Genomic DNA, 24,466 nt, shown 5'->3' on the forward strand with positions numbered 1-24,466 from the left:
GTCGGACACGACTGAAGCGACTTAGCATAGCATAGCATAGCATACATAGCTATAATAACCAAAGTAGTACATTTATTAGAAGCAGGATTACTTGTAAAATGATTTAAGCAACTTCCTTTGTCTTTCCTAACTTGTAAATCAGTGAAATGATCAGCAATACCTCAGTCAATTAACAAAACACTTATTAAGTGCCTAGGTAATTTTGAGTGATCTGAGTAACAGTTCCATGCATGCAAGTCTATGAAACTATACAGATATAGTCATCTTTATTTTATAGAGAAAGACCCAAATAGACTTTGCATAGCCCTTGTGAGAATGCAAGTTAAATTACTAAAAATCTTACTTCTTGATTATTCTTATCCATATCATTCCTTATTTAAATTAATGAAATTTAACTTATAGGATTGAATAAGATACATTAACCAATACAAAAAACAAATAATCCCTTATACATATATAATTATGACCATAAGAATCTATTTCAGATTCATTTTTTATAAGTAACATTTATTGATTATACTTATATTCTAATGTTATTTGCAAAAATTACTTGTTTCAATCCAACAATCAGTTGTTAAGAACTATTCAGTATTTCCCTGGTGGTCCAGTGGTTAAGAATCCAAGGCAGGGGACACAGTTGGATTCCCGATCTGGGAAGACTGCACATGGGAATGTGGGTGTGGAATGTGGGGCTAAGCCCGTGTGCCACAACTACTGAGCTCATGTTCCAGAGCCCGAGAGCTGCAACCACTGAAGCCTGCGCACCTGGAGCCCGTGCTGCAGAACAAGAGAAACCACTGCAATGAGAAGCTTGTGTACTGCAACTGGAGAGTAGCCCCCGCTCACTGAAGTTAGAGGAAGACTGCATGTGCAGCAGCGAAGACCCAGCACAAAAATAAATAAATAAATAAATAAATAAATAAATAAATCTTTTCAAAAGAGAACTATTCAAAACCTACCATGTGTTTAGAAGAATAAATAAATTTTGAATAAATGTGATTTATCGGGTTGACATATTGAAGGTTCCTGAGAAAATGTGTGTCATACAAATAAAAAGGCACTTGAACAAATAGAACAATAGAAATCAAAAAAGTTATATGCTGTTGGTGTTCCAAGAAAGGACTATGCTTTTCCCAATTTTGGAAAAGTACAGTGTCTGGCATTTCATAGAAGCTGGATAAAAGAATGTCAAATGAACATATGAGTGTAATGACTAAATAAACCAGTGAGTTGTTGACCGGCAGAAAAAAGCAAAATAAGTATCTCCCTTCTGTCAGGGAGATTATTTCCTTATTATTTCCTTATCTAGGAAGACAATTCTCTATATTTTCATTTTTACAGGCCAATTGTTCACTTAAACTTGCGGGCATGCATGCTAAGTCTCCTCAGTCATGTCCGACTCTTTGCGACCCAGTGGACTGTAGCCTGCCTGGTTTCTCTGTGCATGGGATTCTTCAGCAAGAATATTGGAGTGGGTTGCCATGCCCTCCTCCAGGGGATCTTCCCGACCCAGGAACTGAACCTGCCCCAGGGTCTCTTATGTCTCCTTCACTGGCAGGCACATTCTTTATCACTAGTGCCACCTGGGAATTCCCTCGGTTGAACTTAATATTTTAAAAACCATTACCTTCATCTGGCTCAGAACATAATAGAACTTTTGGCCTTGGAGCATAAACATTTATCGCACTGGTTTACAGTTCAACTTATTACAAAACAGACATCCACTCTTCAGTTTGCTACATTCACTCACCCAAAATACTTACACTGCTTTTAACATCTTTCAGCTTTGGGAGAATATCTAATCCAAAACCGTCTGCCTGTCCCCGAGTATTATTTCCACCATTCATGTAGTTGCCAAAGGCAAGAACCAAACCCAAAACCTGCATAACCCCTGAGCCATGTTTTAATGTCTGTAAAACAGGATAAAGAAGAATTTCTCATTTACTGTTTGAATTTTCTTAAGTCAGTGGCAGATATTCAGATCATACTAATAATTATGGGTCATATCCAAACTTCATCAGTGCTCATTTTAGGTATATTTAAGCACAGCGTCTCCAAAGATAACTTTGAAAAAGCTGCACTACTAACAGCATGCAGGTTGTGCTTCTCCAGCTGAGAGGTACCAGCCTAGGATGCTCCTGTGGTGTAATTGCAAGGAAACCAAACACACCCGTAACATGAGACCCACCACAGTGTGACGGCACGGCCATCAGTCCAGCTGCACCTGCCTCTGCGTAACATTTTTAGCATAAGGTGTGGGAAACCAAAACACAGTTATAAAGTTTAATTTCCAAATTTAGATTTATCCAAAATTTCCAAATTTAGATTTATCCCTGAAAGGTTCACACTCACTTCTTCCAAAGCACACACTTTAACTTGAATTTGTGCATCACTTTCTCTGAAAATCTCTTTAATGACATAATGCTACTTTTCTAAATAATTTACCACAACCAGAATAAATGGTACTATTAATTTTTGACAAATTGTTTTAGATGTTAATATTGGTCATTTCTGCCAAGCACTTGTTCTTTATTTTCAGAAGAATGTTTCTCTTCTATTGAGTCATATAGCTATTCCTGAAGCATTTGGATGGAATCACTAACAATTTGTTGAGGGGAAATAAAGAAAATGTCTTCAAATGGTACTCAGTTGGAAGTATTTACTACAAATAAGAGACAATTTGTTTGAAATATGAACATGACTGAGCACAATTAAGTATCAGAACCCATGCACCCACCTCACACAACTTCTGTAGCAGTTCCAGTTTGCGCCGAATTGAGCAAATGCTTTCTGAAAATGTGGACTGAAACAGAATGCAAAAGACTCGCTCTGAAAAGTTGGGGATTAGTGACAGTTCATAAAGGAACCTAAGGAAACAAAGCCAAGTTAAGAGGAAAAAGACGATGCACATAAACGCGCTCATCCTCACATCATTCATGACACTGATGCGCAGAAGACACTTCATTTCCCAATGGAAAGAGCCCCCCATGGCCCGCATGCTGCCCATGGGCCAAGCTGTGCTTACTGCTCAGGTTTGTCCAGAGACTTTGCGTTTTCCTTGTCTTTGGAGGACCGACCATGCTTTTCAATTTTTTCCAGTTCATCTGACTGTGCTCTCTGGAAAAACAAAAACCAAACAGTTTTTAGATAATGATCTTAAATGCAGCAGAACTCTACATATTTTCATATTTCTTAGCATCTGAGGTAAAGCTTGACTTAATTCATGAGGTATTTTAAAGTGTATATGTGTAATGCAAACCAGATCATCTCCAAATCTTCCAAATATTATTGGCTATCAAAAGTGAAAGGGAAACTCTCAGTCATGTCTGACTCTTTGTGACCCCATGGACTATACAGTCCATGGAATTTTCCAGGCCAGAATACTAGAGTAGGTAGCCTTTCCCTTCTCCAGGGGATCTTCCCAACCCAGGGATCGAACCCAGGTCTCCTGGATTGCAGGCATATTCTTTACCAGCTGAGCCACAAGGGAAGCCCTGGAGTGGGCTTCCCTTGTGGGGGAAAACTGGGAAAGAAAGCCACAAGGGAACACTGGAGTGGGTAGCCTATCCCTTCTCCAGGGGATCTTCCTGACTCAGGAATCAAACCAGGCTCTCCTTCATTGTAGGCAGATTCTTTACCAACTGAGCTATCAGGGAAAACATTATTGGCTATTGGTGATTTGCAAAATATTTATTCCAGCATGGTTTAAATCAATATGATTTCCCTTTTTTTTGTTTTTTTTTTAGCTGTTTATAATACCCTCTGGAGGGACTTCTCTGGCAGTCCAGTGGCTAGGATTCTGAGCTTCCACTGTAGCAGGGAACAGGTTCAATTCCTGCTCAGGTAACTCAGATCCCACATGTCAACTAAGCTATAATATTCTCTGGAATGCAATAATTTTACTTAAAAATGGTATTTCTTATTCAGAAGTTAATCAAATTAAATATGGAAGGAATTTGATCCTAAACCTGTTATAAGATTTGTAAAAGAAAAAGTACCTATTTATCTATTGCAATCATTGTCTATGCCTATCTGCTTTGGGAAAAAGAAAAGTACAGTTGAATTATTAAGTCATGGAACAAAAATAAAAGATTTTGATTCTCCTGAATTTTCTTTTTAATACAAAAATAGCTCCAGGCTTTATCTTCCCAAGTGTCTTCTTTTACCCTTGAAAATCTCAAGCTAAAAATTTGTAATTCTAAATTTGTTTCTTTATGGGAGAGGATTTTCTACATTTTAACATAAGGTAGAGAATTTTATAGGCTGACCAAAACACAAACTTATGCTGTATGGAGAATCTGGATGATTTTTTTTTTAATTTTAATGTCTCTATCATTCACAAAGATGTTTCAAACAGTCTAAATACTTCATTTTCTAAGTGCATGAAGAAAATGAGTAGGTCACCCTATCTTGGGTTTGAGTCTAGTCCTCAGAAGGTAAAATCCCTTCAAGATTATTTGTTGTTTACACAGAAAAGCAGCCCAGCCAAAAACTGTTGTGCATGACAGAACCTGATCAACTTTTAAGTGAAGGGATGGTTTTGTTTTGAACTCACTGATTATTCTGAAAGGCAGGCATTTCTGTTGATGGGATTAATTAGCAAAGACTAGTTCCTCCAAGAAAACTTCTTTTAGCAGGGAAAGAAGATTTGATGACAGATTGGTCAATCTTGAGGGTTTGATAAATTTTGCTTTTGGAATATGATGCAACAGAAGAATACTGACAAGTAAAGATACAACATCTGCTGCAAAGCCTGCCTTGCCCACCTCAACCCCTACTATAACCAGTCTCTCTCTAGAACAACACAGAACCTTATATTTGCTCTGTATTGTGCCACGGATACCACCATGTCTTACTGGTGATGTGCAGACATGTTTACAACTTCTGTAAGAGAAGCGCCACGTCCTGTGTTTCTCTGTGGTCCTGGTGACCAGCATGATTCATGATGTGGTCAGCCCTCTGCATCCTGGGCTCTGAATTCAAGGATTCAACCAAATGCAGATCCAAAATATTTGGGGGGAAAATTCCATAAAGTTCCCAAATGATTGCACTCCAGCAATCATTTACACAGCATTTCCATCATATTAGGCATTATAAGTAATTGAGGTGATTAAAAGTATACAAGAGGGTAGGGTGGGGTGTTCTATGCAAGAACTGTGTCATTTTATTTAAGGGACTTGAGCATCTTTTTTTGTATCGATCCTCACTCGTGTCCCCCTCCCTGCAGATATCCAGGGATGACTATATAGCTGTTGTTCAGTTGCTAAACCGTCCCTGCCTCTCTGTGACATGGACTGCAGTGTGCCAGGCTTCCTTCACTATCACCCTGAGTTTGCTTAAACTCATGCCATTGAGTCAGTTATACCATCCAACCATCTCATCCTATGTCACCCTCTTCTCCTCTTGCCCTCAGTTTTTCCTACCATCAGGGTCTTTTCCAAAGAGTCGGCTCTTCACATCAAGGGGTCAAAGTACTGGAGCTTCAGCTTCAGTATCACTCCTTCCAATGAATATTCAGGGTTGGCTTCCCTTATAATTGACTGGTTTGATCTCCTTGCATTTCAAGGGATTTTCAAGAGTCTTCTCTAGCACCACAATTCAAAAGCTTCAATTCTTCAGCACTCAGTTTTCTTTATGGTCCATCTCTCACATCCATACATGGCTACTGGAAAAAACATTGCTTTGACTAGATGGACCTTTGTTGGCAAAGTGATGTCTATGCTTTTTAATATGCTGTCTAGGTTTGTCACAGATTTTCTTCCAAGGAGCAAGCATCTTTTAATTCTGTGGCTACAGTCACTGTCTATAGTGATTTTGGAGCCCAAGAGAGAATATCTGTCACAGTTTCCACTTTTTCCCCATCAATTTGCCATGAAGTGATGGGACCAGTCAAGGCTATGGTTTTTCCAGTGGTCATGTATGGATGTGAGAGTTGGACCGTGAAGAAAGCTGAACGCCAAAGAACTGATGCTTTTGAACTGTGGTGTTGGAGAAGACTCTTGAGAGTCCCTTGGACTGCAAGGAGAGCCGACCAGTCCATTTTAAAGGGGATCAGTCCTGGGTGTTCTTTGGAAGGAATGATACTGAAGCTGAAACTCCAGTACTTTGGCCACCTCATGAGAAGAGTTGACTCATTGGAAAAGACTCTGAGGCTGGGAGGGATTGGGGGCAGGAGGAGAAGGGGACGACAGAGGATGAGATGGCTGTATGGCATCACTGACTCGATGGACGTGAGTCTCAGTGAACTCCGGGAGTTGGTGATGGACAGGGAGGCCTGGCGTGCTGTGATTCATGGGGTAGCAGAGACTCGGACATGACTGAATGACTGAACTGAATTGAACTGAACTGATGGGGCCAGATGCCATGATATTTGTTTTTTAAATGTTGAGTTTTAAGCCAGCTTTTTCACTCTCCTCTTTCACCTTCATCAAGAGGTTCTTTAGTTCCTCTTTGCTTTCTGCTGTTAGAGTGGTATCATCTGCATATTTGAGATTGTTGAATTTCTCCTGGCAATCTTGATTCCAGCTTGTGATTCAACCAGCCCAGCATTTCGCATGATGTACTCTGCATATAGGGCTTCCCAGGTGGTGCTAGTGGTAAAGAACCTGCCTGCCAATGTAGGTTATATGTAAGAGATATGGGTTTGATCCCTGGGTAGGGAAGGTCCCCTGGAGGAGGGCATAGCATCCCATTCCAGTATTCTTGCCGGAGGAGAATCCCATGGACAGAGGAGCCTGGCCAGCTGCAGTCCACAGGATCACACAGAGTTGGACACGACTGAAGTGACTTTGCATGCATGTGTGCACTCTGCGTATAAGTTAAATAAACAGGGTGACAATATACGGCCTTGACATACTACTTAGCAGTTAGTAAATTCTTAAAACTTGAAAAATTAAATCAGTAATCCAACAGGAAGAAAGAAGGCCTCCATGTCCAGAGAGAAGACAGAGGTAAAGGGAGGAAGGATAATGACAGGACACTGGAAACAAGAAATAGTGAGGACGCAATGAGATGCAGAACATGCCAGCTGTTTACTGTCACCTAAAGAGTACAGTGAGAGTCCATGTGAGGTGATGTGAATCCAAAATAGACACCTGAGCATGCGTGAGACAGATCTAGTTATTCCAAGTGTTAGGACACAAACAAGTAGATAAAGAAATAAGAAAGTTACACTCAGCAAAAGCACCTGTGAATTCACTCATCTGTATATTCATTCAACATCACTCTCTCATGTAGGAATCATCAATCTGTTATGCAGAAATATGTGTATAAAGGTGTAAGAAGTAGGACTAAAAGGGATGCCCAGGTGGCACAGTGGTAAAGAACCTGCTTGCCAGTGCAAGCGATGCAAGAGCCGTGGGTTCAATCTCTGGGTTGGGAAGATCCCCTGAAGTAGGAAATGGCAACCAACTCCAGTATTCTTGCCTGGAAAATTCCATGGACAGAGAAGCCTGGCAGACTACAGTCCATAGTTTAGAAAAAAATCAGACATGACTGAGCATGTGTGCACACGCGCGTGCACACACACACACAGGACTAAAACACCATAGATTTTTAAGCAGTATTCATCAAATCTACAAATTTTACTATTCATCAGTACACTAAGACCAACTGCTTCTTCTAGCCCATAATGTCAGTTTTCTCCTTGCAAAACTTGTGCAAAACTTGCAAAACAAGGGTCATTTATTTTTCTACCTTAAGGCCCCCAATTCTTTTTCTTATCGGCAATCATCAACTATGTCAGACTAGTTACTACCAATCTGTACAAGAACCTAAAGGTCATCCGGATAATTCTGACTCTCTTTGACCCACAAAGTGAAGTTAGTCTCAAGGGTTCTTCGCTGGTCCTTCAGTTTAAAGTCAGGCTTTAAAAAGGATGAGTATTAGGGATTTATTCATCCACCCATTCAGTCAAAGGTTGACTAATTACTAAGCATTACACCAGATACTGGAGATAAAAATATATATATACTGGGCTTCAAGTTCAAGGAAAACCCCGCCACACAACATTCCATGCTGCTCATAATACCATTCTTATTTGCTCAACCCTGCTACAGAGATCTTCCACTGCTTTTAAAACTGTATGTAACTCTTCCTATATATGAAGGAGGTGCTAGGGAGCTCACTATCATTCCAGAGTTTCTGCTGAAATAGGTTCTTATGGCCCAACATATGGACAATGTTGGAGAAGGCAATGGCACCCCACTCCAGTACTCTTGCCTGGAAAATCCCATGGACAGAGGAGCCTGGAAGACTGCAGTCCATGGGGTCGTTAAGAGTCGGACACGACTGAGCGACTTCACTTTCACTTTTCACTTTCATGCATTGGAGAAGGAAATGGCAACCCACTCCAGTGATCTTGCCTGGAGAATCCCAGGGACGGGGGAGCCTGGTGGGCTGCCATCTATGGGGTCACACAGAGTCGGACACGACTGAAGTGACTTAGTAGCAGCAGCAGCATGGACAATGCAGCTACACATTCACATGTCAATTAACCACATAAAAGAATTTCCAAGTTCCAAACATTCAAATAACAAGCCCTCCCTCTCCCAGTCTCACGAGACCAAATCGTTTCAGTCTCCAGCACAGGGACTGCGTACCCCTTCCCACTCCCACCCCAATTATCTGCAAGTTTGTACCAGAAATTCCTTATCCCATGATTTCCCGTCTGCCTAAAAATGAAATAGACCTATTGCTGCTAAGTTAGACGCTTTCACTAATTACTCACTAGTGTCACTAGTTTTCACTTCATTACTCACTAAGACTCATGGCACCTAACACCCCAGAGACAACTCTCACCCAACCACTGGCCAGAATAGATGGAATTCCTGGCTGCCAGGAATCACCAAGTATTTTGACCTCCACAGTCCCAAACCCACATACCCTGCAACTGACGGCTGCTCTTCCAACTCCTGAGAGAAATGGTAGCTCCCAGAGAGGAGAGGCTTGGGAGCAGGTACGCAGATGGAGGGGAGGCTGTCGAGAGAGACCATGTGCTTTTCTGTGGCCAAGTCTATTGACAGTGCTCAGCCAGTGTTTCTCAAGTGGGGTTCCAGGGAACACTGACTTGGGTCCTGAGATTCATTAAGAGTTGCAGAGTGGTACATACTATAGTAATAAGGTGGTTTCCCAGGTGGCTCAGTGGTAAAGAATCCGCCTGTAATGCAGGAGACATGGGTTCAATCCCTGGGTTGGGAGGATCCCCTGGAGAAGAAAATGGCAACTCGCCCCAGTATCCTTGCCTGGTGAATCCCTCAGACAGAGGCAGGTGGGGTAGCAAAAGAGTCAGACACGACTCAGTGACTAAACAACGACACACTAAATAAATACTTTCAGAAGTTCTGTTGTTGAAAGAGCTATTTCATTTTAACAGCAATCCTCATAATTAATCGATTATAAAACAAGTGTGTGTGTCAGAAAGAGACAGAGAGGATGTGATAGAAATGCTCCTGAAGAGCCAGGGTTCCAAGGGATGCAGGTGGAAATACTGTGCAAGCCAGACTTTCACCAGCTCCCTCACTCAGTCTCTACCATTTTCTCAGTATTTTATACTCAGTCTCATCTGTAAATCTTTGCCTTGATCCTCAAAGGGCGTCAACTCTCGCCCCGTGTCTGCCACCTGGAGTTGCTTCCTTCCATCACAGCATCACACTCTCTGTCCCTGGACTCCCCCTCACCCCTAATGATCCCCTCCTGCCCCCCTCACCAGACCCGCACCCACCCAACCACCCAGGACAATGTCTTCAGCCTGTATTTCTGTGATCAGCTCTGGTTTTCCCTCCACATCCACACAGGCAACTACTTCCTAGACATTTTCATCTGGACATTGCAGAAGCATCTTGGACCAAAACAGTCTAAAGATAAGCTCATGTCTTCTTCAGTGGTCCTGATGACAGTAAAGTAGGAACAAGTCACCCAGCTGGAAGCTGATGAACTGCCAAGTCTTGGAGCTGCTCACTGTCCTTCACTCCCACTGCTCTGCCCTCTCCATACCAACAGCCTCCGTCTACCCACAACGTGAGGGTCCACCTGGTCCCCCATCATATCCAAGGCTCTGATACATGTTCTAAATGGTGGCAGCTTGGCTGTAAAGATGTGGATCTGAGCCTGTGTTCCACATCACCCCCACTCATACCTGTGTCACAGGTATCCTGTGGAGGATGTTACTACCCTCACTCTTGGATCCACACAGAGACCCTGGGCACCTGCTAAGCTCCCAGGGCCTGCCCCTTTCCCCGCCCCCATGTCTGTGCCCTGCCCCCTCCTGCTGAGCAAGTCTGTCCTCACCAGCTTTCCTTCAGTTCCTCATCCACAAACACCGCATCCTTTATCTAGAACATCCTCCACACATCTCACCCTGGCAGCACCCACAGCCACCTGGCTTCAGCTCTAGCCTCTCTGCTCTGGGGAGGCCTCCTTCACCCTCCACCAGCCGCATCCCCCTGTATCATGGCAGCACTGGAGGGATTCACGTTTCCTTCAAGCACACATCACAGCCGTGAACAGATACATGAGGCCCAGTGCCCAGAGCAGAAAAAAACCGACATAAGCACATGGATAATGTCAATTTTCTCCTCACTGCAACCAGAACAAATGCCTGAAGTAAAGCAGATGGTTAATAAACACAAGATGAAATAATAATAAAAGAATGGAGCCTATTTTTCTTTCTAATCTCCTATCTCCTCGTTCAGTCTCTTTTCTCTTCTTTACACAGTAGAAACAGTAACCACCAGGAGTGGAAACAGTGGGTGTATGATTTTGGAGAAGCAAAGGTCACAGTATGTGGTGACGTCAGTCAGGAATGCAGTTCTGTGCTGGATGCGGGCTGAGGGAGCCTGCCCTGGCCTCCGGGGCAGTGTTCCTGTCTTTGCTCCTGTGCCACTCTGCCAGCATCAGCAGCGTTGTCCTCTCCGTGTAATTTACCTGCACATCTCCCCTCTCGGCCCCGCTCAGCTCCTCCTCCTGTCCTGCCTGAGCTTCAAACTTCCTTCTCCCTCTTTCACAGGCCTCTCTCTCCTTCTCCAGCTCAGAATCTCAGAGGCAAACTGACTTCCCTCACCAAGTGCTTGGTGTTTGAATCCCCATCATCTGGCTTTTGTTCTTCCACTAAGCTCAAAAATGATCTTCCGGGAGCCTAGAGTCTCACCTATAAGAGAACAAGAGCTCCTATTTGCTGAGTAGCAGGCAGGCACCTGCAAGGTGTCCTGCGTGTACAGTGTCATGGAGCCCTGAGAGACAGGCATCATCACTAAGAGGTCCACCCCCAGTGTGTGAAGAAAATGCAGATCCCGGGCCTCGTCCAGTGAGGACAGGCGCTGAGGTCCAGGCCCTTACCCCTCACCTCCTGACATCAAGGGCCAACATCAGTGTCTCTCCACAGGAGCTCTACTGAGCCCCAGGCTGCCTAATGAAGGGGTCGGGGGCCTTAGACACCAACAAATATAGGAAAGCTAGGAAAAATGCAGGGAAGGTGACCGGGCGGAAACTTCACAACCTGAGGAATGATGTAAGCTCCTGGGTTTTCTTTCCTCCTTCATCCCTGACGGGGTGCTAGAGAGGCCTGGACCCAGGACCAGATCTACACAAAGGACTGGGGAAAGGATGTCTGGTAGAAAAAAACCTCAATTTTAATACCTGTTGACCAATCAAAAATGAAAAGAAAAACTGACCCCTCCTGGAATCAGTATGGCCGAGTGGAGAACCAAATTTCCCCCTGACCCACAGGGATGCGATAAAGCTGGCTGGCAGGAAGCAGTGCTACCCAGCAACCCACTGCCCCGACCTCCTCCCTGGTGTCTGGGGAGGGAGCAGATGGCACTTTTACCCCCAGCAGCAGCAACAAGGCAGAATGAGGTGGCTCAGAGGGGTGACAGTGAGCCTATAATCTAACAAGAAAATGGGCAAAAGACAGAGACTTCACCGAGAGAAGACACAGAAGATAAACATATGCTAAGATGGCCATTTACCATTAGAAAATTGTCCATTAGAATCACGAAGAGATATTGCCTTACATCCATCTATTACAACAGCTGAATTTTTTTAAGTGGTGACAGTAGCAAGGATGTAGCAAAATTAGATCTCTCACATACTGCATCTGAGAATATTAAAATGGTACAGCCATTCTATGGTTTTCAGTCTGTCTGCCCTCTAGCTTCCTGATGGGATAGACTGACTGAGGGGGATACTGGGTCTTGTTCTGATGGGGAGGCCAAGTTCAGTAAATCTTTAATCCAATTTTCTGTTGATGGGTGGAGCTGTGTTCCCTCCCTGTTATTTTTACCTGGGACCAATCATTGGAAAAGACTCTGATGCTGGGAGGGATTGGGGGCAGGAGGAGAAGGGGATGACAGAGGATGAGATGGCTGGATGGCATCACCGACTTGATGGACATGAGTTTGGGTGAACTCCGGGAGTTGGTGATGGACAGGGAGGCCTAGCATGCTGCAGTCCATGGGGTCACAAAGAGTCGGACACAACTGAGGGACTGAACTGAACTGAACTGAAACTATGGTGGAGGTAATGAATGGATGGATGGCATCACTGACTCAATGGACATGAGTTTGAACAAGCTCTGGGAGTTGGTGATGGACAGGGAGGCCTGGCGTGCTGCAGTCCATGGGGTCACAAAAAGTTGGACATGACTGAGCGACTGAACTGAACTGAACTGATTGAAGATAATGGTGACCTCCCTCAAAAGATCCCATGCATGCACTGCTACAGTCCATGCCCACAACCTTGCAGCAGGCCACCACCAACCCAGGCCTTCGCTGGAGACTCCTAAACACCCACAAGCAAGTCTCCTGTGGGGTCACTGTCTCTTTCTCCTGGGTCCTGGTGCTGATGTCACTGAACTGAATAGCCATTCTGGAAAACAGTTTAGCACAGTCTTAAAAATACATTCTAAATATACATTTAACATATGCTGGGCATTTCTCTCAAAATGAGAAAACTGATTAGTTCAATTCAGTAACTCAGTCCTGTTTATGACCCCATGGGCTGCAACATGCCAGGTATCCCTGTCCATCACCAACACTGGAGCTTGCTCAGACTCATGTCCATCGAGTCAGTGATGCCATCCAACCATCTCATCCTCTGTTATCCCCTTCTCCTCTTGTCTTCAATCTTTCCCAGCATCAGCGTCTTTTCCAATGAGTCAGTTGTTTGCACCAGATGGCCAAAGTAGTGGAGCTTCAGTTTAAGCATCAGTCTTTCCAATGAATATTCAGGATTGATTTTAGGATTGACTGCTTGGATCTCCTTGCAATCCAAGGGACTCTCAAGAGTCTTCTCTAACACCACATTTTGAAAGCATCAACTCTCCAGCGCTCAGCTTTCTTTATGGTCCAACTTTCACATCCATACATGACTATCAGAAAAACCATAGTTCTGACTAGATGGAACTTTGTCAGCAAAGTAATGTCTCTGCTTTTTAATATGCTGTCTAGGTTGGTCATAGCTTTTCTTCCAAGGAGTAAGTGTCTTTTAATATCATGGCTGCAGTCACCCAATGCAGTGATTACAGAGTCAAAGAAAATGAAGTCTGTCACTGTTTCCATTGTTTCCCCATCTATTTCCCATGAAGTGATGGGACCAGATGCCATGATTTTAGTTCTTTGAATGATGAGTTTTAAGCCAGCTTTTTCACTCTCCTCTTTCACTTCCATCAAGAGACTCTTTAGTTCTTCTTCACTTTATGCCAGAAGGGTGGTGTCATCTGCATATCCAAGGTTATTGATATTTCTTCAGGCAACCTTGATTTCAGCTGTGCTTCATCCAGCCTGGCATTTTGCATGATGTACTCTGCATATAAGTTAAATAAGCAGGGTGAAAATATACAGCCTTGACATACTCCTTTCCCAATTTGGAAAGGAGTCCATTGTTCCATGTCCACTTCTAACTGTTGCTTCTTAACCTGTATACAGATTTCTCAGGAGGCAGGTAAGGTGGTCTGGTATTTCCATCTCTTTAAGAATTTTCCACAGTTCGTTGTGATCCATAAAGTCAAAGGCTTTGGCATAGTCAATAAAGTAGATGTTTTTCTGGAACTCTCTTGCTTTTTCTATGATTCAACAGATGTTGGCAATTTGATCTCTGGTTCCTCTGCCTTTTCTAAATACAGCTTGAACATCTGGAAGTTCATGGTTCATGTATTGTTGAAGTCTGGCTTGGAGAATTTTGAGCATTACTTTCCTAGCATGTGAGAAGAGTGCAATCGTGCAGTAGTTTGAATATTCTTTGGCATTGCCTTTCTTTGGGATTGGAATGAAAACACCTTTTCCAGTCCTGTGGCCACTGCTGAGTTTTCCAAATTTGCTGGAATATTGAGTGCAACACTTTAACAGCATCATCTTTTAGGATTTGAAATAGCTTAACTGGAGTTCCATCACCTTCACTAGCTTTGTTTGTAGTGATGCTTCCTAAGACCCATTTGACTTCGCACTCCAGGATGTCTGGCTCCAGGTGAGTGATCACACCATCGTGGTTACGTGGTTATCTGGGTCATGAAGATCTTTTTTTGCATAGTTCGTCTGTGTATTCTTGCCACCCCTTCTTAATATCTTCTGCTTCTGTTACTTCCATACCATTTCTGGCCTTTATTGTGCTCATCTTTGCATGAAGTGTTCCCTTGGTATCTCTAATTTTCTTGAAGAGATCTCTAGTCTTTCCCATTCTGTTGTTTTCATCTATTTCTTCGCATTGTTCACTGAGGAAAGCTTTCTTATCTCTCCTTGCTATTCTTTGGAACTCTGCATTCAGATGGGTACACCTTTGCTCTTCTCCTTTGTCTTTAGCTTCACTTCTTTTTCAGCTATTTGTAAGGCCTTCTTAGACAGCCATTTTGCATTTTTGCATTTCTTTTTCTTGGGGATGGTCTTGATCAGTGCCTCCTGTACAATGTCATGAACTTAGGTTCATAGTTCTTCAGGCACTCTGTCTATCAGATCTATTCCCTTGAATCTATTTGTCACTTCCACTGTATAGTCATAAGGGATTTGATTTAGGTCATATCTGAATGGTCTCCAACTCTTTGCCACCCCATGGTTGGTAGCCCACCAGGATCCTCTGTCCATGGGATTCTCCAGGCAAGAATACGACAGTGGGTTGCCATTCCCCTCTCCAGAGCATCTTCCTGACCCAGGAATCGAACCCAGGTCTCCTGAATTGCAGGAAGATTCAGTGGTTTTCCCTACTTTCTTCAATTTAAGTCTGAATTTTGCAATAAGGAGTTCATGATCTGAGCCACACTCAGCTCCTGGTCTTGCTTTTGCTGACTGTATATAGCTTCTCTGTCTTTGACTGCAAATAATATAATCAATCTGATTCAGTTTTGAGCATCTGGTGAGTCCATGTATACAGTCATCCCTTGTGTTGTTGGAAGAAAGTGTTTGCTATGACCAGTGCGTTCTCTTGGCAAAACTCTGTTATACTTTGCCCTGCTTCATTTTGTACTCCAAGGCCTATTACTATTCTGTTTTCCATCTCTTTAATTTTGTCATTTTGAAAGTGTTATATAAATGGAATCATATTGTATGTAACCCATAGCCTTTGGATAGTGACTTATTTTCACTCAGTATAATTCTGCTGTGATACAGCCAAGTGTTGAGTGTATCTAAAGCTCATTTCTTTCCATTGCTGAATAGTATTCCATGGTGTGAATGCCCCATGTTCAAGGGCAAAGGAGAAGCCACAAGATAATAGGAAGGGCGAAATCATGTTTAGAATCAAACCCCATACCCACCAGAGATGCTCAGATGGCTCAAACAAAGCCTTGTGCACACCAGGACCCAGAGACGCCACAGACTGACCCAGACCTGCCTTTGAGTGTTTGAGTATCCTTTGCAGAGGTATGGGTCAGCAGTGGCCAGCCATGGGCACATGCGCTCTGGCTGCAGTAGACCTGGGTCAAGCAGTGTGGCATAAGCCCTCTTGGAGGAGGTCACCATTCATCCCACCATAGAGCTGCAGAGCAGATGACCCACAAACTGCAGAACTATACCAAAGAAATTCTCACATTGTTAAGAAAGCTCTGGGACCCAAAACAGATTTCTCAACCTGAGGGACTGAGAACCCCCAGGGAATTCTCTTTGGAGGCCAGTGAGATTTGATTACAGAACTTCCACAGGACTGGGGAAACAGATTTGGAATACATGTTTGTTTGTACAAACAAAGTACAAAACTTTGTGCACACCAGGAGCCAAGAGATAGGAGCAGTGTCCCCACAAGAGACTGAGCCAGACTTTCCTGTGAGTGTCCAGGAGTCTTTGGTGGAGGCATGGGTTGACAGTGGCCTGCTGCGGGGTCCAGGCACTGAATACAACAGTGTGTGCACAAGTCCTTTTGAAGGTCACCATTACCACATTTACCCCTACCACAGTCTGCCTCAGGCCAAAACCAGGGAGAGAACACAGCCCCGCCCACCAACAGAGTTGCATTAAAGATTTACTGAGCATGGCTCCACCCATCAGAATAAGACCCAGTTTCCCCCACAGTCAGTCTCTCCCATCAGGAAGCTTCCATAAGCCTCTTCTCCATCAGAGGGCAGACAATGAAAACCACAATCACAGGGAACTAACCAAACTGATCACATAGATCACAGCCTTGTCTAAGTCAATGAAACTATGAGCCATGCCATGTAGGGCCACCCAAGACAGATGAGTCATGGTGGAGAGTTCTGACAAAACGTAGTCCATTGGAGAAGGGAATGACAAACCACTTCAGTATTCTTGCCTTGAGAACCCCATGAACAGTATGAGAAAACTTAGATCAGCACAAAAAATATATGTATACCTATGGCTGATTCATGTTGAAGTTTGACAAAAAACAGCAAAATTCTGTAAAGCAATTATTCTTCATTAAAAAAATTAATTAAAAAACAAAAACAAAAACAACTTAATGTATGTAAATAGTCACAGGCCAAACTGTGGTAGGGGTAATTGTGGTAATGGCGACCTCCTTCCAAAGGACTTGTGCACGCGCTGTTGTATTCAGGGCCTCTGACCCCGCAGCAGGCCACTGTCAGCCCATGCCTCCGCCAGAGACTCCTGGACACTCACAGGCAAGTCTGGCTCAGTCTCTTGTGGGGACACTGCTCCCATTTCTGGGCTCCTGGTGCTCACAAGGTTTTGTTTGTGCCCTCTAAGAGTCTGTTGGAGGAAGTCCCGTAGAAGTTCCATAATCAAATTATAGAATTAGGCAGTAAACAGCCCAAACCTGAAAGCAACCCAAATGTCCCCCAAAGTATAAAGCAAATGTTAGAGCATTCACACCATGGAATATTATTCAGCAGTGGAAAGAAACGAGCTTTAGATACACTCAACACTTGGCTGGATCGCAACAGAATTAATACTGAGTGAAAATAAGACAGTATCAAAATGCTATGGGTTACATACTCTATGATTCCATTTATATAACACTTTCAAAATGACAAAATTAAGAGATGGAAAACAGAATAGTAACTGTCAGAGATTAGTAATGGGGAAAGGGATCTTTGCAGAGGTGGAACAACTGTGTATCTATTTTTTTCGGTTGGCTTCGTGACTTGCAGCATCTGTCCCTATCAGGGATTGAACCTGGGCCCCAGAAGTGAAAGCTCGAGTCCTAATCACTGGACCACCAGGGAATTTCCAACAATGCTGTCTCTTGATTGTAGTGACGGTTACACAAATCAGCACATGTGATAAAACGGTATAGAACTACACACACAAACGTGCACGCACATCCACTCATTCACATACACACACAAGTGCATGTGAAACCGGCAAAACTGCAAAAAGGTCTGTGAAAAATACCAACGTCAGTTTTCAGGTTTTAACATTGTACTGTAGTTCTGTAAGATGCTATTCTGGGGAAAACTGGGGAAAGGCTACACAGGACCTTTGTGTACTATGCATGCTGTTTCTTGTGAATCTGTAATTATTTCAAAATAAAAACTTAAAAGAATAAAAAAAAACTCAACAGATGATCTGTTCCTTAACTTCCCCAAACATGTACCTCCTTTGAATACCCAACACTGGCATACGGCCATCTGGTCCAGACACCCAGGAAAGAAGCTGACTTCAGTTTCTCCCCTCCTGCATCCAGTTAGGTACCACTTCCTGGCTCAGTGAGCCCTGATAAAAATCTCAGGAGCAGATTTTCCCCTTTCTTATCACTGCTACTCCAAAGCCATCTGACCACATCCATCCCTATCAGTCTCAGCCTCAACCAAATCCAATTTCAACTCTCCTGTGGGTCAACTTCACCAACACAGAATTCCTCACCCCAAATACTGTAATGTTTTCCACATCTGTGCCTTTCAGCAAAGTTTCTCCCAACTGCTGGGAAAGTCCTCATATCCTCTCTCAAGTTTATAAGAACTTTTAAAAATGGCTTCAAATCTTGCCTCATGATGAAGATTACTCCAGGTCCCCCAAGACCAAGTAATTGTCATCTCTTCAGCAACTGCCCTGTTCTTCCCACAGAATTCTGTCCTAGCACTTGTCACCTTAACCTGTAAATACTTAGTTGTGTGTTTGAAACCCACCTCCTCATTTTGCAATCATCTATCTGGTGGTTAGTTTCTCTCATCTTATTTGAATAAAAAATATCCATGTTGGACTTCCTGATTGTCTAGGGGTTAAGAATCCACCTGCCAATGCAGGAGACACAGGTTGGATCCCTGGTCTGGGAAGACTGCATATGCCATGGGGCAACTAAATGCACGAGCCACAACTACTGAAGCCCACGCACCCTGGAGCCTGTACTCCGCAACAAGGGAAGCTACTGCAATGGAGCCCAAGCACTGAAATTAGAGAGTAGCCCCTGCCTGCTGCAATTAGAAAAGCCCATGCAAAGCAATGAAGACAAAGCACAGCCAACATTAAAAAAATAATAACAAATTAAAAATGATGCGTGTTAAGTACATTATGAATGGAACAGCATTTTCTGTGTTGGAGTGAGGACTTCTCAGCAATTTCAAGGAAAAATCCTTCTGTATTACTAAATGACTACTTAAATAGACCTTTAATACATCATACATTCCAGAGTTTATGGGTGGTCTCTATACTACTTGTTGGCCTGTATTTCCTCTAATCTTGAAAACTAGCTTTTCAAGAGGTTTATTCTTCATAGTCCACAGACTAAGATACCACAGTCCCACAAATCTTTCCTCCCCAGGTAAAATGAACAACTGAATGTTGTTAAATGCCAAGGGCTGAGGGGAATTTGCAAAATGTTAGTCATGTACACACAGCAATAGTGAACACAGACACACAGCAATGGAGACACAGACAATAGCTATGGTGGACATATACACACACAGCAATAGTGGAAAGACTCAGTGATGGTGGACACTGACATGCAGCAATCTCAAACTGAATGGCTATTGAGGGCCCCTGAAAATATCACAATCACATATTGGCAAACTATTGTATATTGGTGAGTAAACAAAAAGTTCAGAACCAAATACAGATCTAGAATCATTCAATTTCCTAAATAAGTTATCAACTGAAAAAAAAAAAGCACAACCTAAAAGCTGAGAACTATGTTTTATTCAGGGACCTGAGAACTACAGCCTGAGAGACAGCCTTTCAGAGAGCTCTGAGGGAGAGAACTCAAAGAGATAAGGGAGGAGCCAGGATATATAGAAGTTTTTGCTGAAAAAACAAAAAACATGTAGTCAAAGATTAAGATTACTGCTAATCACAAGTAAGCCAACATCTCAAGTTGATGATTATAGTTGCCTTTCTGCATATGGGCAGATGCAAGAGTCTGGGCTCACTGAAGTCATTCCTTTGATGTGCCTGTTAAAGGGGTCCTTTCTGGGGCCCACACCCTGCTTCTCTCCACCCCAATCCCTTCAGGCACACCACTAGGGGCAGCTGCAGTGGCCAAGGGCTTAATGGCAAGCAACATTCTTTGTTTAATAAAATGGCAGGCAACATTTTTTGTCCAACATTCAGTGAAGGAAAATACAGGAATTTTATATCCTTATAAAGACATTTGACTATTCCTTTCATTGACTAATTGCCCAGCTAAACATTAATTGTTGCAATCATGGGTGACAAGGAGGACAGGGGACATGATGCATCCTTCAAGAAGAATGTTAAAACCATCAAATGCTATTCCTGTTCATGAATAATTACCTGTCGGGACTTCACTTTGGTAGTGGCTAAAGCCCTTAGCAGGTACCTGCAACCATCAATACTTGATACCACTGAAATACCTCTGCCTTATTCACAAGAAAAACCAGATGGTCTTCCACATAAACTATTACTTTCCTGTATCATCAGCAGAATGGTGGTGGTGGTGGTGTAGCCACTAAGTCATGTCTGACTCTTGCAACCCCATGAACTGTAGCCCATCAGGTTCCTCTGTCCATTGAATTTCTCAGGCAAGAATACTGGAGTGGGTTGTCATTTCCTTCTCCAGGGGATATTCCTGATCCAAGATTTAACCCGAGTCTCCTGTATTGCAGGTAGAGTCTTTACAAACTGAGCCACCAGGAAAGCTTTAAAGGGATTTAAAGAAGATATAGTGAACATCTGTGGCACAAGGTTGGAAGCATTCATCTTACCTGCTAGCACCATCCCTCTAATGTCTGCCTGCCACCATAGACAATTACTCGGGAAGGTTCAGTACATGTATGTCAGGGGAGACTGTCTGCCCAGGAGAGCTGAATATAGTTATTAAATAGGGGAAGGACAAAAAGTACTTCCTGTACTCTACCATTTGTTAATGTTCCCAGAAAGAGAATCTAGAGGTAGATCACAGAACAGAATTTATATAAAAACAGTCACTGGTAGAAACAGACAAGTTTCTAAACAACTCAACACTACATGCAAGGATGTGCATGCAATTTGTGGTCTTCCAAGGTGAGACTTCCAGATGGACGGAAAGAAACTGTAAGAAAAGCAGAAGCAAACAAGTGCTCCCATCATCAAATACAGTTTAGGTTTAAAACTAAAACATGAGGAAAAAGAACAGTAGGGATCAAAGCCAGTGTGAAACCAATATAAAAATCATTCCAAATTTTTAAAAAGTTATTAAGGATTCATTTTCCATGGACTTTTAAAAATTTATGATTATAGTGCTCATTTTATTTATTCTCTATTTTGAGAAAAATAATTATAATTTTCCCAAATCTTCCTTTATTCTAATTGAAGTTTAGCTGATTTACAATGTGTTAGTTTCAGGTGTACAGCAAAGTGATTTAGTTACACACATGTATATATACCCATTCTTTTTCAGATTCTTTTCCCATATAGGTTATTACAGAATACTGAGAAGAGTTCTCTGTGCTATACAGTAGGTACTTGAAGATAATCTATTTTATATATAGTAGTGAAAAGAAACTGAAGTCGCTCAGTTGTGTCTGACTCCTTGCGACCCCATGGACTGTAACCTACCAGGTTCCTCTGTCCGTGGGATTTTCCCCATATATAGTAGTGTGTACATGTTAATCTTAAACTCCTAATTTGCCTCTCCCCTTTCCCCTTTGATAACCATAAGTTTGTTTTCTAGGTCTGTAAGTCTATTTCTGTTTTGTAAATAAGTTAATTTGTATCATTTTTTAGATTCCACATATAAGTGAAGAATTTGAGGACAGCACTATTAGCAGATCTTTTTTCTTCTTTCTTTTGAAAAACCTTGGGTATTTTGTTCCAGGTGAGTACATATTAAAAGACAGCCCTGTGACTTATAAACAGGTCTGTGGTTGGAGCAGAATTTCTCAGGGAAGTGTGAACACTGGAAAGGCACAACACAGCAACCCTCCCTCCATTCCGGCCTTTCAAGCAATGTCTGTGCTCCCAGCTCTAGATGGATGCCACACACCCCCTCCACAAACCAACTGCCTTCACCATCTACTCCTCGTTTTAAGGGGATGGGGCTTAGAGTGCACTATGATATATTTTGTGTTAAATTATTATCTCATTGGAATATTTTCAATTATTAAACATTTATGCATATTTTATCCCCCCAAAGTATATCCTCTTTGCTGGGGATGGAGGGCAGCAACAGGCATCCAGCATATTTCCTAGAAGCATTCTATAGACAAAGCATAAATTGGAAAAGAAAGTGTGTAAGCATAAATTATTTTTCAAAGCATTAACATTGTTGTTCAGTCACCAAGTCATGTCCAACTCTTTGGGAGACCATGAACTGCAACACGTCAGGCTTCCCTTTCCTTCGCTATCTCTCAGAGTTTGCTCAAACTCGCGTCCATTGAGTTGGTGATGCCATCTGACCATCTCATCCTCTGCCACTCCCTTCCCCTCCTGCCCTCAATCTCTTCCAGCATCAGGGTCCTTTCCAGTGAGTCGAGTGTTCGCATCCAGTGGTCAAAGTACTGGAGCTTCAGCTTCGGCAACAGTCCTTCCAATGAATATTTAGGGTTGGTTTCCTTTAAGATTGACTAGTTTGATCTCCTTGCTCTTCAAGGGACTCTTAAGAGTCTTCTCCAGCATCACAATTCAAAAGCATCAATTCTTCAGTGCTCAGCCTTCTTTATGGTCCAACTCTCACATCTGTACATGACTACTGGAAAAACCACAGCTTTGACTAGATGGACCATTGTCGGCAAGTCATGTCTCTGCTTTTTAATATGCTGTCTAGGATTGTCATAGTATATACTTACTATTTCCATATATATTATTTTAAACATTTAATTAAATATCCAATACTATATTTTAACATGCACAATATACACAGCTTTCCAGAAATGGAATTACCAGTCACATCTAAGGAAAACCTTACTTCAACTTTACCAAGTGTTCACCATTTCGGAAAATCCTATTAGTGGTGATAAAGGTAATTTTAGCTGCTGTATTCAAAGGGGTTATAAATAAAAGTACAAAAATTGATTGCCTTCATCATTCTTTCCGGTTCAATGATTTACATGCATTGATGAAATTAAATGCACCAGGTTACTGAGTTATTTCTACTTTAGAGTGTAGACATCAGATCTTCAAAGTTATAAATGTAGGTAGGTTTTCATCTATTAATTTCTTCTCAGCATGGTAAAGGAAATGTGGACAAAGAATGTTGATGCCATTTCAGTAAACCAAGGATGTTGCTGCCTTCAGCCACTACAGCCGCCTCCTCTGTGAGCCCTGAGAGGATATGGGAGGGAGTAAAACAGGACACTGGCTTAAGTAGTTAGGGTGCACATCAAAGGGATGCTTCAGTGAACCCAGACTCTTGCATCTTCCTATACACAGAGAAGCACTGAGGTCATTAACTTGAGATGTCTGTTTTTGTGATTAGCAGTCACCTTTTGATGTTCTGCTGCTGCTGCTAAGTCACTTCAGTCATGTCTGACTCTGTGCGACCCCATAGACAGCAGCCCACCAGGCTCTCCCGTCCCTGGGATTCTCCAGGCAAGAACACTGGAGTGGGTTGCCATTCCCTTCTCCAATGCATGAAAGTGAAAAGTGAAAGTGAAGTCGCTCAGTCGTGTCCGACCCTCAGCGACCCCATGGACGGCAGCCCACCAGGCTCTTCCGTCCATGGGATTTTCCAGGCAAGAGTACTGGAATGGGGTACCATTGCTTTTTCCTTTTATATATCCTTACCTCTTGGGGCAGTCACTCAGAGCTCTCTGAGAGGCTGTATCCCAGGCTTATGTCCTCAGAATGTCTGCCAAGTAAAACATAGTTCTCAACTTATAGGCTGCACATATTTTTCAGTCGACAATAACGTATTTGTTAGGAAAAGGAGGCACTGAATGGACAGGATTGAGAATTAGCAGGCTGGTCTAAGGATTATCCATCTGGGATGATTCATCCTTTTGCAGGAAGCTCACTCAATAAAGAGACTCCAAAAGGAAAGGAAAGTGGTAACACTGGACCTTCAAAAGCAAATGTTGCAACATGGAGTGATGCAGTCAACATCCAGGGATTAATTCCTGAGAGTGCCTGGTCATTTGAAATGAGAGAGGGCAGGAGGGGAAAAGAAGGTCCGGAGCAGAAGGAAGCTCCATAGAGCCATGAATACAGTCTCTCTTCAGGCCCCTGGGGAAGCACAAGGAAGCCAGTGATTGTGATGCACTGGAGAAACACAGGAGGTCAACCCAGGCAGCTCTCAGCTGTGCTTTATGCAGGGGACGTAGTGCCAGAGACCTGACTTCCTGTCACGATTATGAGAAAGTGAGAGTCTATTTCATCAGTTCAGTTAAGTCACTCAGTCGTGTCCGATTCTTTGTGACCCCATGAATTGCAGCATGCCAGGACTCCCTGTCCATCACCAACTCCCGGAGTTCACCCAAACTCACGTCCATTGAGTCAGTGACGCCATCCAGCCATCTCATCCTCTGTCATCCCCTTCTCTTCCTGACCCCAATCCCTCCCAGCATCAGAGTCTTTTCCAATGAGTCAACACTTCGCATGAGATGGCCAAAGTACTGGAGTTTCAGCTTCAACATCATTCCTTCCAAAGAAATCCCAGGGCTGATCTCCTTCAGAATGGACTTGTTGGATCTCCTTGCAGT

At 42.9% G+C, this 24,466-nt stretch overlaps 1 protein-coding gene across 1 annotated transcript in view; it reads right to left on the reverse strand.

Annotated features, from left to right (window-relative positions):
• The window catches only part of FMN2 (formin 2), a 373,106-nt gene that overhangs the window by 89,951 nt on the left and 258,689 nt on the right, over positions 1-24,466 (reverse strand). The window contains exons 9-11 of the mRNA XM_055587923.1: positions 3,026-3,117; positions 2,738-2,867; positions 1,764-1,910 (exon numbers count right to left, since the gene is read on the reverse strand). Coding sequence (XP_055443898.1) covers positions 1,764-1,910; positions 2,738-2,867; positions 3,026-3,117 — 369 coding nt within the window. The remainder of the gene's footprint in view (positions 1-1,763; positions 1,911-2,737; positions 2,868-3,025; positions 3,118-24,466) is intronic.

Source organism: Bubalus kerabau, chromosome 1, assembly GCF_029407905.1.
Source record: "Bubalus kerabau isolate K-KA32 ecotype Philippines breed swamp buffalo chromosome 1, PCC_UOA_SB_1v2, whole genome shotgun sequence".
In the NCBI taxonomy this organism is placed as follows: Eukaryota; Metazoa; Chordata; class Mammalia; order Artiodactyla; family Bovidae; genus Bubalus; species Bubalus kerabau.